The 14,544-nt window shown below is 34.1% G+C and overlaps 1 protein-coding gene across 2 annotated transcripts; it reads right to left on the bottom strand.

Moving 5' to 3' along the window:
• Positions 1–2,134: 2,134 nt before the first annotated feature.
• On the bottom strand, positions 2,135–13,872 carry LOC105421378 (putative prolyl 4-hydroxylase 7). 2 transcript variants are annotated; one of them, XM_088867477.1, is made up of 8 exons: positions 13,757–13,872; positions 13,574–13,666; positions 12,708–12,765; positions 9,416–9,520; positions 4,430–4,487; positions 4,151–4,326; positions 3,619–3,682; positions 2,135–2,490 (listed from the first exon to the last, which is right to left on the bottom strand). In XM_088867477.1, exons 1-8 carry the CDS (start codon positions 13,852–13,854, stop codon positions 2,315–2,317), a joined length of 828 nt encoding a protein of 275 aa, XP_088723603.1. In that variant the 5' UTR covers positions 13,855–13,872; the 3' UTR covers positions 2,135–2,314. The 2 variants fall into 2 exon arrangements, with proteins under 2 accessions (XP_088723603.1, XP_088723602.1); XM_088867476.1 differs by having other exon boundaries at positions 13,574–13,872.
• Between the last annotated feature and the right edge of the window lie 672 nt (positions 13,873–14,544).

Raw genomic sequence — 14,544 nt, 5'->3', positions numbered from 1 at the left:
CCTGCAGTAAGCCTGAAACAAGTTCCTCACCGAGAGAATTCCTTTCCACACCCAGGATACCTTGGCTCTAGCAGGAAAGTGACGATCATTGTATCCTCCTAGGTCTCTACCATATTTTTCTAAGATAATGTTCTTCCATAGAAGCTCATAATTTCTCGATTGGCGCCACCACCATTTAGTGAGCAAGGCATCGTTTACTGGCTCAAAATGTCTGATACGCAGGCGTCCTTTTTTGGGCAGACAAACCGAGGACCATTTAAGAAGATGAATCTTCTTTCGATGTTGATTGCCACTCTAGATGAAATTCCTCATCAAGGACTCAAGCTTCTTAATGACCCAAGGCGAAGCTCTAAAAAGGGATAAGTAGTAAATGGGCAGGCTTGAAAGGGTGGCTTTAATAAGAGTGATTCTTCCCCCTCAGAGATAGATATCTGGACTTCCACCCATCAAGTTTGTGTTGGAATCGACTAATTAAAGGATCCCACTAGGCTCTTGGCAAAGAGGTAACAGACAAAGGGATACCGAGGTACTTAGTACGGAATGAATCGATTAGGCAGTCCATCCAAATTGCCCAGTCATTGAGTTGAGCCTCATCACAGTTGACCCCCAACAACCTAGTTTTAGCCGTATTTAATTTAGCCCCCGAGATATGCTCATAGCATTTAAGGAAAAGCCAAGTGTTGTGAATATTGTCGTCCGAGGCTTCAAGCATGAGCATGGTATCATCGGCACATTGAAGATGGGTTAGGGGAAAGCCCCCCGGTCTTGGTAGCAGCCCCTTAACCGTGCCGCTACCTGAGACACTCAAGTATCTTGCTGATAGATTAGTCAACCAGGGTAAAAAGAAAAGGGGAGAGCGAAACTCCTTGCTTGAGGTCTCTCGAAGCTTTGAAGTAACCACATGACTTTCTGCTGAGAAGGACGGAGACATGAGTCGTAGCTAAGCAACCCGTAATCCATCCTCTCCATCTAACTCCAACGCCCATTAGTCTCAAGATATCGTCTAGATAGTCCCACTTCACTCTATCGTAGGCTTTTTCAAAGTCTAGCTTTAGGAAGGCCCCACTACCCCCAGAACTAGCTACTGAATAAATCACTTCCTGTGCGATAAGCACCCGTGTGAACAATGTGTTCATTCTTATATATAGAGGATATTTGCATTGCCATTGTATGTGTAGTTCCTATAAACAGTTGGAGTCTGTGAAAATTACTGATGGTGGACTTTGAATGGAGATTAAGCACTCACAACTATCTGTCGATAACATCGGATGGTCCGGAGTGTTTGTTTATACATTCATGGATATAACATGCAACATCATATACTTTTCCCTTTGGTTTTTCTTGAACAATTAAAATCAGAACTAGGTTTTGGTGAGTCTGCTGACTCACTCATTCATGTGCATTCTCCCTCAAAAATTGGTCTTTTAAATATGAATTTTGGATCCATGGTTTCAGGGATCAATAATTTCAATCATGTGGATAATTAAAATGCAAAAAAAAATAAAATTGTAAGTTCAAAACTGATATCCTTTAACTATTCATTTTGCATTTTGATTGGTTCCCCTTTCATGCCTCCCATTAAAGATGAGCATTTGATGGTCAAAGACCCCTCGACTCATAAACAATCTCCCTCAAAATTATTCTTAAAAAGTTCATCTCAATAACTATAGGGCATTTGTTTCATAGGAATACCTTCCATGCATAAGGTACCAATGAGTAGGGGTGAGAATTACCGGGTCTGGATCCAAAATCCGAAATTTGGATCTTATCTGGATATGTGTATGGATCCAAGTTTTGGATTTGAAATTCATATCTGGATCCAAAATCTAGATCTGAATAGTAATTCAAGTTGGATACGGGTCCGATGTATAATAGACAAAATTCTATATCTAGATATAATAGACAAAACTATAACTAAGCTCGATCCGAGTTTAGATCTTGATCTGGATATTCTAGATCTGATCTGATTCAGATCTAATGTATACTTTTCGGATCTGGACCCGATCCGAAAAATTCTCAGCTCTACCAATGAGTACCTAGAATTTCTATCACTGAAAACCAGAGGTGAACCAAGCTCTACCAATGAGTACCTAGAATTTCCATCACTGAAAACCAGAGCTGAACCAACAAAATGTTTCTTCCTCAGTAAACGTAACCACCTCTTATTTATTTCTTATTGATTAGAGTCTTCCAACAAGCTTTGGGGATACATGGAAAGACTCATTAGAAGTAGTCTAGGTCTACCACATCCCAAGTATGTAGGCTCACACTCCCCTTGGAAGCTGCAAAAGGCGTCCTTAATTTTATTGACATATTAGAATTTGAACCAGGTCCCCCAATCTGTCATGTAACTCCTCACATGAATCCACTTTGTTGCCGACCACTTTACACCAGAAATCACTGGACAACTCCCATGTAAACTACTTGTGTCGAGTGATGCATCGGGTTGAAGACTGAAGAACAATATTGCATCCCCCTTCTTTGGTTTCACTTTATAGAAGAAGGATCAGCAACCGAAAAATCAATTATGTCACTTATTTTGTTATGTTTGTAATATAGATAATTTATTAACCCAAAATACCTTTGATGAATAATTAAACAAATACCAATCAAAAAACCAATTTCCTGCATCACAATTTGTTTTGGGGCATTTAGTAACTAGAAGCTAGGGATTTCCTAGAACTTGGAAGTTCCAGAATACCTGTTTGATAACTTGTCTGGAAGTTTTAAACTACAAAGATCAGGTTTCATAGTGATCTAACACAACATTGCAAAATTAGGCATCACATCTACACACACGTGCGCATACACACATACACATGGTTAGAGAGAGGATTTAAGAGAGAAATGGCACATTTAGAGAGGCAAAGGACATGGATAGAGAAATGACTTGGAAAGAGAAAAGGGACATGTTTAGAAAAGAAATAATATATAGAAAGAGAGAGCACACATTTAGAGAGAAAATGGAGTAAGAGAGAGAAATGGCACAATAAGAGAGTGAGAAGTCATAGTTAGAGAGAATATCACTATTTGAGATAGGAGTTAGAGAGAGAAAGGGCATGATTGTAGACAGAAAGGAATTGAGAGAGAAGAGGAATAGTTTGACAGAGAGGAGTTTAGGAGAGAAAGAGCATGGCTAGAGAGAGAGAAATGCTATGGTAAGAGAGAGTTAGAGAGAAAGACGAGCAAAGACTTAGACGAGGGGTGCATTAAGAGAGGGGATATAATTAGAGAGATTAGTTAGAGATACAAAAGGCATGGTTGAAAAGATAGAATTTAGAAAAAGAAAGTGATGGTTGAAGAGTCAAATGAATTAAAGAGTGAGAGAAATGACATAAGAAGTAAGGTAGAGAGTGAGAGGCGAACTTCCTAAAAAACGGATATGTTAACTTCTATGGGGGGGATGGAAGCTACAAGTTTTTAGTTTTTGAGAACCCAAAGCTTCCTAAGTCAGTTTCTTATAGCACTGTCTAATATCAAACAAGGATGTGCTACAGGAAACTGGAACTTCCAGCTTCTGTACGTAGAACTTCTAGTTATTAAATGAGCCTTTAGTGTATCTGTAGTATGAGAAAATTTTAAAGCAATAAAAAAACTGCATCAAATTGTACAACAAACCTGCATAGCCTCTTTTTGCACAGTCAGACCATGAACCATCATCTTTTGGTTGTACACACATAGCCTGCAAGGAAAAAGGAAGATTTATCAAGTAGATATTTTTTCCACTCAAAGAAATGAAGAAGGAAAAGTTTATATGAGGCATCAACCTTATATTATACAAGTACGATGCACCTAAAAAACCCACTAGCGAATGTTGTTCTTATGCTAAAAGATCCTCAAATCAATCATCTCAACCTCAAGATTCATGCACATGAAAAAAGGGGATCTCTAGTCCTAAAAATAGTTCATCTTCTAACACATTATATGGACCATCCATTTTTGATATTTTAAAGTATTTATAGATCTGCTTGATCGTCCCCATTTTGGAACTTTAAATTTCTTAATTGGAGGCAACAATAGATTTTCATATCATCAAAACGCCTTACGGCACCACAACTACATTTTCGACATAATTTTGAGTTACACCTTACTTCAATAGTACAAGGTTGACACTCTATACAAACCTCACCCAATGAAGAATGACTCATACCTCAGAAAGTGGGAATACTGTTTCACCTCCCTTTTCTACATCAGATAAATACATTAGCACTGTGGCAACCCGCTCACCATTGAGAAAGTCCTGGCCTCCATTGCCGAAAAAATCATGATGGGGTAAATATTTTTGCCCATGTTCGTAACGCAATATTTGCATGGCTTCACCATTATCTACAAACACAGACACATTTAAAGAAAGATTTCAAGAAAGAGGATTCCAAGAGTGAAAATGAAGTTGTTAATTGAACCAAGAAAAAGCTAACCATCACTATACCTTTTGGAATAAGTGACCAGGTCGCAATCCTGTCTTCAATCCTTGCAACTGTTTCATCCTTAAGTTGGATGTATTATACAAATTAATAAAAAGAGCATTTTCTATGTAACATGTAACATTCTCTTTATTTACATAAGATTATAGACGAACAAGATTGCTCAACACACAAGTCCAATAGTGCATCAATATTACATGCATTTTAACCTTCACATTTATCTATGCTATAAGTTAAGGAGTTATCCTTTATGGTTTTACTTATACTGCCTAAAAATATCATGGGGTCTAGTAAATGAATGGATGATGCCATGGTACACGACAATTTGAAGAAACAAAAACAAAAAACAAAGGTTGCATAGTCAGTTTTAAATATAAGATATTAATTATGTAATAGTTTAGAGAAATTATCGTTAATATACCTATATTTTAAAGAAATTGGAAAAAAATGTCTAACTTCCCAAAACTTCGCCCACACCCTATTCCTCATTTTCACGAAATTTTGGACGAAACTACCCTTAACAGTAGTCTTTTTACCGTAAAAAGAATTATGGTATTAAAAATACCGTAATGTTTAGTTTACGGTAATATATTTATCGTATTGTTTTTACAAAGAATTACAATACTCGTAGTACCGTAATACTTCCAAAATGCTATACGGTTTTAAAGTTACCGTAATATGGATACCATATTATATTTATAAGGAATTACGGTACTCGTAGTACCGTAATAGTTCCAAAACCTTATACGGTAGAAAAGTTACCGTAATTAGCTTCAAAAGCCCTCTAAATAAATGTATTTTCACATTATCCAAGGTGGCTAGGTCCTTCGATTGAAAATCCATCTTCAAGAAGAGCAAATTATCCAAGGGGCAATGACCACCAAAAAATATTAGTCCATGTAATTTGGATATTTAGAAAATCCAAACTTCATTTTCAGGAAAAATTAGGGAGGAATGTCAGGTGCTTCTCAGAAATTAGTTTAATGAGGTGCATGAGTATGTGAATGATAAACTAAAGTGGCCACTTAGGTGGTGATTTGGCCATTCCATTATAAATCTCTCTTCCAGTAGGATTTATGCAATCATCTAAGCTCAACCAATTAGTAGAAGGGGAGATTTGCATAGAAAAAAGAAGAAGAAGAGAAGCGGAGAATTCTGCTGATGCACTTGGGAGCTAAATAGTTCTCGAAATAAGGATTGGCAGAGCATCGGAAATGATTTGGAGCATTGGTATTAAAGCACTCCAATCACTGAAATGACGAGGCCTTTGGTTTATATCCCCAACTATGTATTCCAAGTAACTTGGGAAAGTGTGATTTTCTTCATTTATTTGGAGGAATTGTGAAAATGCATGATGTTAATGGTTTTTTGGAGCTAATTACGATAATTTTAGAGGGCTTTTGAAGCTAATTACGGTAACTTTTCTACCATATAAGATTTTGGAACTATTACGGTACTACGAGTACCGTAATTCCTTGTAAATACAATACCATATTACGGTAACTTTAATACCGTATAACATTTTGGAAGTATACAGTACTATAAGTACCGTAATTCTTTGGAAAAACAATACCGTAACTATATTACCGTAAATTAAATATTACGGTATTTTTAATACCGTAATTCTTTTTACGGTACAAAGACTACCATAAAGGGTAGTTTCCTCCAAAATTTTACAAAAATGAGGAAAAAGGGTGTGGGCGAGATTTTGGGAAGTTGGGTTTTTTTTTCTCAATTTTTTTAAAATATGAGTATATTAGCGATAATTTCCCAATATTTTACCCATATTTTTTGACTTAATTTTAAAACATCTATCAAGACACGCATGACTATGAGTTGGGATAGTTGAAAAGAGTAAAGTGTTAAATTGTTTAAGTCTAAGGCTTATTTTAATGAAGTTCCATTTTAGAAAATAAAATTCAAAGTGGATATGAATCATTGAGTTATACTTATTTGATATTAGAAAAAGAAAACAGATACAATAGAAAGAATCTCAAATCTTCCCTCATGATGTTCTTGTCTCACCCCAAATGTTCTAGTGATAGTATCATGACTCCAAAACATATGTGAGGAACTAAAGAACTAACAAATAGATGGACAAATTGGCCCATAAGTTTCATAGAAATGATTTTTTTTTAACATAAAATGGGTGGTTTAGTGAGGAATTCTAGGCACTCTTAATTGCTGCTACATTTTACATCAGGACTTTATACATGCTGGACACCCTTCATTCGGGTGTATACAATTCCTCAAGAAAGAAAATATACAGAAACAATGGGAAGTATCGATACCAATAGGCATGTCATGCTTGTATACCTGAACATATGCATTGGTACTATCCATATTCAGCTCCTTTTCAAGATCTAAGCTGCAAGTGTGTCAGGGTTAGTGGCTTAGCTTTTTCTCTATATTGAATGTCTTCACATGCGGAAGAAGGGTGTATCATGGTCCTATCTCCTTTACTACGTTTGTAAGAATTAGTGTAGCATCACTCTCTCTTTCTCTATCACATGAAAACCAATTCTATAAGTCCCTCCTTTATTTGATCAATTCCCCCCTCCCCACTACATTAATGGGGCTTAAATAGAGGCTAGGAGATGATAAAAACAAAGCATTATTATTGCTAGCTTAATCACCGGAACCAACTCGCTCACAGGGTGGTTGTATGAGGAACCAACTCTCTCACAGGGTGGTTGCATGATAAAAGCATCAGTCTTGATTTTAAATTCAAAATACCTCCAAGAGATTATGATGATAAGCTTTTATTACATTTGAACTATAGAGTCTCTAAAATTTGAATTTGATTAAATCGAGGAAATCAATTATTAGGGATCTATCATCAGTCAAGCTAGAGAGCAATGCTGCTATGTTTGAGTCCAATTGATGCCACTATCTAATACTAAGTCCTTTTGGCTTGAAATTTTGTATGATAATAGAGGATTAAAAAATAAACCCAGCCATCCAAATCTCACCCCAAATGGATCAATAATAGGGGTATAGCTCGTTGAAGATAACCAATTTCTCCTAAAGATTTTAACAGCAGATCTGAACATTGGGGGTCTAATTACTTTCTTCTTAGGGGAATATAGACATTAGGAACTTGATAATCTTGTAAGGGGCTCGTAATGTACACCTCCACAAATCTGAGACCAAAGCACACCATATCTTAGGATATTTAGGACCCGTGGTCAAGCTTTAGCACAACTTTATGACTTATGTGCAGCTCAAACTGCTTTCACATGAGAGATCCTTTAGGATACTGCCCTCCCATGGTTGATAGGCCTTTGAGCCAAGAATTCAATGGTCTAATTCCCATGAGAAACTCCTTATAGATTGGGTGGAATCTCAATTTTAGTAACTGGAGATCTTCTTAGCTGCAAAATATGTCCCTGACAGACGACAAATATGAGTCTTAGTTTTCGATGGGAACATATCAGGGGCCAAATCATCTCCAAATAACTGAAACTTTGGGAAAACTCAAATATGATTTTTCAAAAGTATTTGGATCAATTCTTGTATATCATGAGGGAACTAGAGGACAGGGTATATCTTAGCAACTGAAAGATCTATATATTGTGCCAAATGGTGTCCAATTTGTATGATTCTCGGACCAAAGGCACTAAAGGCCTCATTAAGAATATCTGCAAAGTTTTAACTTATTTTAATATGATATATGAGGTTTCATAGGGTTGGCTATCAACTCATCTTTGAAGAACGATGGATTTGATGATACATCAAAGATAATTCAAGCTCCTCCAATATCGTATGGAGACGCATATAGAGGCCATAAGAATATAATAAGTCGTAGAGTTTAGTTTTATATCATGATTATTTGAGGTCTTTTATCATCAATCAGTCGTCAAGATGTATTCAATAACAAACTACTTTTAAGGCATATTGGGGCCTACTATGGCAAGTCGTAGTTTTTCTTCATCTCGTTACTACATTTATAATGCATCTTGCAAATATGTTATGAAACATGTTCATTGGTATTTTATCAACAATTGTTTATCAAGTATATAACAACTTGATGTTGGCTCGAGACATATCTTCTGAGAGTATCCTTGAGGTCTAAGTTTTGGGTCTTTTGAGTGTACAACTCTTGTATCATGATTCCAAAAACATTCCTAATAGTTCCATTTTTTGTAGAACCGTTCCTTTTTCTAAGTTTTAAAACATTCTCAAAGAAAACTAGTAATGAGAACATCTGACGCTGAGGCTCTCCAAGACCATTTCTCAGCTGTGTTGGTGCAAATCAAACACAATTTCAAAACATTGTTCATGGGGCTCCTGTACTCCCATGATCCGAACACAATACTTTGCATATATTAATGTATAACATTGACTAATACTTCCACATTTTAATGTATTTGTCAATAGATTGTGTCTCTCTAGTCTCTACAAAGATATGGATGCGATTTTAAGAAGTTGTATATATATCATGATCTCTATTTCAGATAGTTTAAGGTTACCAATAAACCTGATACCACAAACGTCAAGAGGCATACTAAGTGTCTTCAAGTAACAAGCTAAGATTTACTTTAAACTCAGGGGAACAACTTGACATGAATCTAAATTCAAACATAGAAGAGGGATTTTGTAAAAAAATCTTTTGAAAATAATCTAAATTAATGGATATTTGTTAAGGGTCCGATTGGACAATTGTCACTTCCTCAATTTGAGTAAAAAGTAGTAGGTTGCATCCCAGTTTGGTCCACATGAGCTTATTCATGCTTAGCTCTTGTTTTGTGGATTTGTTTAGTAAAAGAATGCATCACAACACCCAAATTTGTTGGTAATGTTGAAAAAAGAAATATATGTTTTTCCACTATTCATTGTTATAACAATGGATGCAATTCAATATTGAATTGGTGCTATGTGCAAATGGAGCTTAAAAATATCAAAAAAATAATCATTGAGTATACCATAATTTCTAGATTTTATATTAACATTAGAAAATTGAGCCATGCAACTATTTACGACAAACTCACTTGACCAATGCCCAAAAGCATCCCTTTACTGGTGCGTTGATCATTTCGAACGCCTCCATATTTCCCTTCATCGGATACCAAAGAATCCTCTAGCTTGCCATCGGCCTACGGTTTCATACCATCACAACAAATTTAAAAATGTGTTTGTATAACATTCTTTCTTATTCTGTAAAACACACACATACTATGGATTTTTTTTTTATAGTTCACACCGAACCAAGTTCTATAAGTTACATTTAGAGAAGGAAGACACTACGCAATGCCTATGGGCGAAAATGAATAGTGTTTTTGTCCATAGACTCATCACCGTCCGAAAAAATTAGGCAACGTGTATTTTTCGATCGCCACAAACGTAGCATGTCTGCGGCAGTAACATCATGGACATACTAGGTCCGTGACGGTCAAAAAATGACATGGAACCATAACGGACGGTGCACCGTCCGTTGCAGGTCTGTTCAATAAACCGCCATGGACAAAGCAAGTCCGTGGCGGTGGCGAAGTACTGTAGCATTTCGCTTATAGGCGTTTTTAAGGTTTTTCCTTGATGTATATTTTTAAAATTGCTTTAGTTGTCATTTTCTTTATTTCAATGCTATAAAATGGGTAAATACACTTTTGTCATTTGAGAAGGTATTGTTTATATTTTTACTGAAAGACAAGATTATGTAAATTCCTAAGAGCTTTATTATCATAAAGGCCCTTGTCTTTTATTAAATATTTTAAAAATGTTCAAGATGACAAACATGCCCTTTATCTTTTAGTATAAATATCACAAGTACCCTTCCCCAATAACAACTATGCCGTTACTTATTTTATATTCGCGGAATAAAGAACAAGGCACTATTAAGTAAATTTTACCATTCACACCCTTTTATATATATATATGGAAAAAGATCATGTCAGCCCACGGGCTGACATCTATAGTGTCAGTCAATAGCCCAGAATGAATCTGGGCCCAATCCAATGGTCACGACTTCATTTTGTATTTGACTTTTTTTTTTTTTTTCATACAAATCCAAATCATTTGAAATTTTAAGTGTCTATACTTAAAAAATATTAGAATCTAATAAAAATATTTTAAAAATAATTCAAAAAATATAAATTGATCAAAATACCCTCGAAATGTTTTAGGGGTATTTTGATCAATTTATTTTGTAAATTATTTTTATTTTATTTTATTAGGTGCGCCTTGATGAGTAGAATATACATCTATAGTTTCAAGTGATTTGAATTTGTAAATAAATAAATAAATGATAATTCAAATACGAAATAAAGTCGTGACCGTCAAATCGGCCCCAGATCAATTTGCGCCATTGGCTGACACTGTAGCAGTTAGTTTGTAGGCTGACAACATCCAGTCTATATATATATATATATATATATATATATATATAGGGTTCATTAGGCTGGTATATAGCTTTAAAGTCTTCAACATTTTTGGACACTTAAATACCTTTGAATTGTAATATGAAAATTTTCAAGTAGAAGCGTTTTAGGTCATTTAGAAAGGTAGAATGGATATTTCTATAGGAAAATATTGGCATTCTATTAGTAGTTAAAAAATAATAAATGCATATTGAGGGTGATGTCATTGTCTACTATTGTTAATAAATATTTTTGTTTCTATTAGAAATTTCTATTTTATCCTTGATTAATACTTAAAGGGTGCGGTTTGTATAGAGCCTAGGCTAAACAATCAAATTAGAGCCTATAGTGTCGAGAAATGTTGTTTCAATATTGAAAATCTTTGTGATAGCCTTAAACTATATTTTCATATTTATGTATAAAGTATAATGCTTCAAAAATAGTGTAGATCAACATATCTATGAAAACTTAAAAATCTTCAAAATTGACGGTCAAAAAATGCGTAACAAAATACACTATTTCCAAAACTTGAAATCCAATTTTTCTTCATGTTCATGCATCTTGATGCTGAGATGATCAATTTGAGGATATTTGGGCATCAAAACAACCTCTCCTAGTGAAATTTTTGGGATAGGCTCCAATTCGATGGTTAGAGCCTCGGCTCTATATAAACTTTTTCCTTACTTAAAATACCTGATGACAAAAAATAACTATAGGATAAGGGTACTTAAGTATAAAAAAATGTTGAGGACTTTAAGGATATGCACCACCAAGTAGTATATATATATATATATATATATATATATATATATATATATATATATATATATATATATATATATATATATATATATATATATATATATATATATATATATATATATGGGAAACGATGAGATTAGCCCACTAGCTCATATGAACATATGAGCTCAACGTCCTAGATTGATTCTGAGCCGATTTGACGATAACGTATGTCCAGTAATGCTTGAATTTTAGTTTTTTTTTACAAAAACTAGGTGAATAATCAAAAAAAGTATTTTATATGAAATAAATTTACCAAAATACATCCGAAAATATTCGTGGGGGTATTTTGGTTATTTTATTTTTCACGAATACTATTTTTGATATTTTTATTAGGTGCACTTTGATGAGAAGAACACATGCCTAAAATTTCAAGTGATTTGAATTTATAAATAAATAAATAAAATTCACGTACTACCAAACATCCGTGATCATTAGATCGATCCAGATTCAATCTGGATCGTTGGCCTCATATGTTCATATGCGTTAGTAGGCTAATCCCAGCTTTTTCCATATATATATATATATATATATATATATATATATATATATATATATATATATATATATATATATATATATATATATATATATATATATATATATATATATATATATATATATATACATCAAGATGTATGAACATGAGAAAAAAATGGATTTCAAGTTTTGGAAATAGTGCATCTTGTAATGTATTTTGGGACCGTCAATTTTCAAGAGCTGATCAATTGCAAAAACAGCCTACTAATTTTATATATCAAGTTATTATGTTAATTTTCTTTGAAAAAAAAAGTGAGTTGGACTCAGACGAGTTACTCAGACTCGACGGAGTAAATCACCTCGGCCAAGGCCCGAGTACCTTGGCCGAGTCGAATTTTTAAACATCGATTGAGATTAACAACGATCTTCTGTTGAAAATTTTTTATAACATTTACTGTGTGTGTATGGTGGGGGGTAGAGAGAGAGAGGTGACCTACACTTTTCCCTCGCCCAGTTACGAGTTATGACACCAAAAAACCTATAATCCTCTTTTAATTTTCAAAAGTGGATGGCAGCATATTTGAGATCACTATTTTCCATGGCCTTTGATACAAGACATATCATGAATGGAAGAGCAGAGTATTACCAGTGCAATGAGGTGGTCACATTCGCCATTGGAGAGGAAACCCTTGTAATAGGAAATCCTAGCCAACCCCACCAAGTTTTAGAAATTCAAACACAAAACAAATATTAACCATATATATGTAATTTAAAAAATAAAAAAATAAAAAAAAGAAATGCTTGATTTTTTGAGCTAGAATAATAGACAATCCATCATTTGTGAAATGCCCTAAGGAAAAAAAATGAAAGAATGAAAACGCCATGTGGTTGAATCAATAATCTAGATCATGAACCACTAATCCAAACCAAGAATCAGTTGGGAACGAATTAGTTATGGGAAGGTATTGGTATTGGCTAAGTTCCCCCCTAAAATCCCCTTACATATTATTTTTCGTTTGGTTTTTGAGCTCATATATTGTTTTCTTAGGTCCCTCAGAATCCTCACTCTACAAACCCCAATTGTACTATTTATTTAATTTTTATTTTTAATATTTTATAGATCATTGATTCAAATTGATTTGGATCACCCATACATCGATCTTACATGAATACATGGTGCAGACGATCTACCCAACCAATCTAGGTTTTAAAACACAGGGTTGAATATTAGATTTGAGCTTAAACTCAAGTCTCAAATACATCCTTGTATGATATCTTGTTTGGTTCTCTCTATCACGCTTGTGAAAGAAAACCAATCCAATCCAAGGCAGATGCCCTCAAAAACATTAAAATTAAAAAAATGATATGTATTATGAACCACTCGATGAAAATCTGACGGCTGATATATTACTATTCATTATAGCTGTCCATCTATTGTAAAGTTTACTCTCTCTCTCTCACACACATATATATATATATATATATATATATATATATATTGATTTGAAGTACCTGGGATTCCATGAGAGTTGGATGGATCGTGAGGGATCAAAATAGGTGTAAAAAGAGATATTTCCACTCCCATTTTCGAATCCTGCAGCATAGCTATAGGAAAAAGGAGAGAGAAGATAAGCAAGCAGGTAGGCCATGAGAGAAAGGGAAAATAAATAAAATGAAGAGAGATAAACACCATACGTTTCTCCTTCTCTTCTTCGAAGATAGGGAGTGAAGGAATGCAAAGAGGATGGGAATAGAGATAAGATAATGAGGAAGAACACAAAAAAAAAGGCCATCACCCAGTAAAAAACAATAACAAAGTGATAGAGGAGAGGTAATGAATTTTTATAGAGGAGAGGTAATGAATTTTTATAGAGGAGGATTTAGTGACCATTAAGGTTCAGATTTCGATTTCTTTCTTGTTAGACTAGGAGTTATTATTTGGCTAACGCCTCAAATGGAAAAAACTTCCATGAAGGCAGGTACAAAGATAACAAAGGGTGAAATCCTATATATACATATATTTATTTCACATTGGATGGTTATAAGTAATTGTAACCTCCCGTGTTAAGTATCTTTTTCGATTCTTAATTTATCCTTCTTATTATTTTGATAATACTTATTTTGCCCTTATCCTTAGTTAATTGAGGTGCTCTAATGAGGGGTGTTAAAGTAGTTAAACTACGAAGAAATGCTTGCATGGAGAAAATATTTATAAACATTATAAATCTTGATAACGCATTTATACTAACTTTAAAAGTGTGTACTAAATGTAATCAATGCAAATATATAAATGTAAGCACCCCATTTGCATGTTAATCTATTTACAATATTATCATTTATCACCCAAAAAATGGATATTATTATTATGAGTATTAATAATATGGTTAATATTACTATTATTAATATTATTTCTACTACTAGTAATTCTTTTTCTTCTTCTACAGTTGTGTAGATTTTCTTCCTAATTTATCCTTCTTATTGTT

The sequence above is a fragment of the Amborella trichopoda genome, chromosome 5, assembly GCF_054954075.1.
Source record: "Amborella trichopoda isolate Santa Cruz 75 chromosome 5, AtrichopodaSantaCruz75HAP2 v2.0, whole genome shotgun sequence".
In the NCBI taxonomy this organism is placed as follows: Eukaryota; Viridiplantae; Streptophyta; class Magnoliopsida; order Amborellales; family Amborellaceae; genus Amborella; species Amborella trichopoda.
The sequence above is the reverse complement of the archived record's forward strand: the minus strand, read 5'-3'. Positions and strand labels throughout refer to the sequence as shown.

Excerpts from the sequence above, each read along its gene's own strand:
- LOC105421378 (XM_088867476.1), bottom strand. The coding sequence starts at position 13,854 with ATGGCCTTTTTTTTTGTGTTCTTCCTCATTATCTTATCTCTATTCCCA. Across the intron at positions 4,327-4,429 it reads CTGGTCACTTATTCCAAAAG|ATAATGGTGAAGCCATGCAA; the intron begins GTATAGTGATGG and ends CTGTGTTTGTAG. Across the intron at positions 3,683-4,150 it reads CAGTATTCCCACTTTCTGAG|GCTATGTGTGTACAACCAAA; the intron begins GTATGAGTCATT and ends TTTTCCTTGCAG.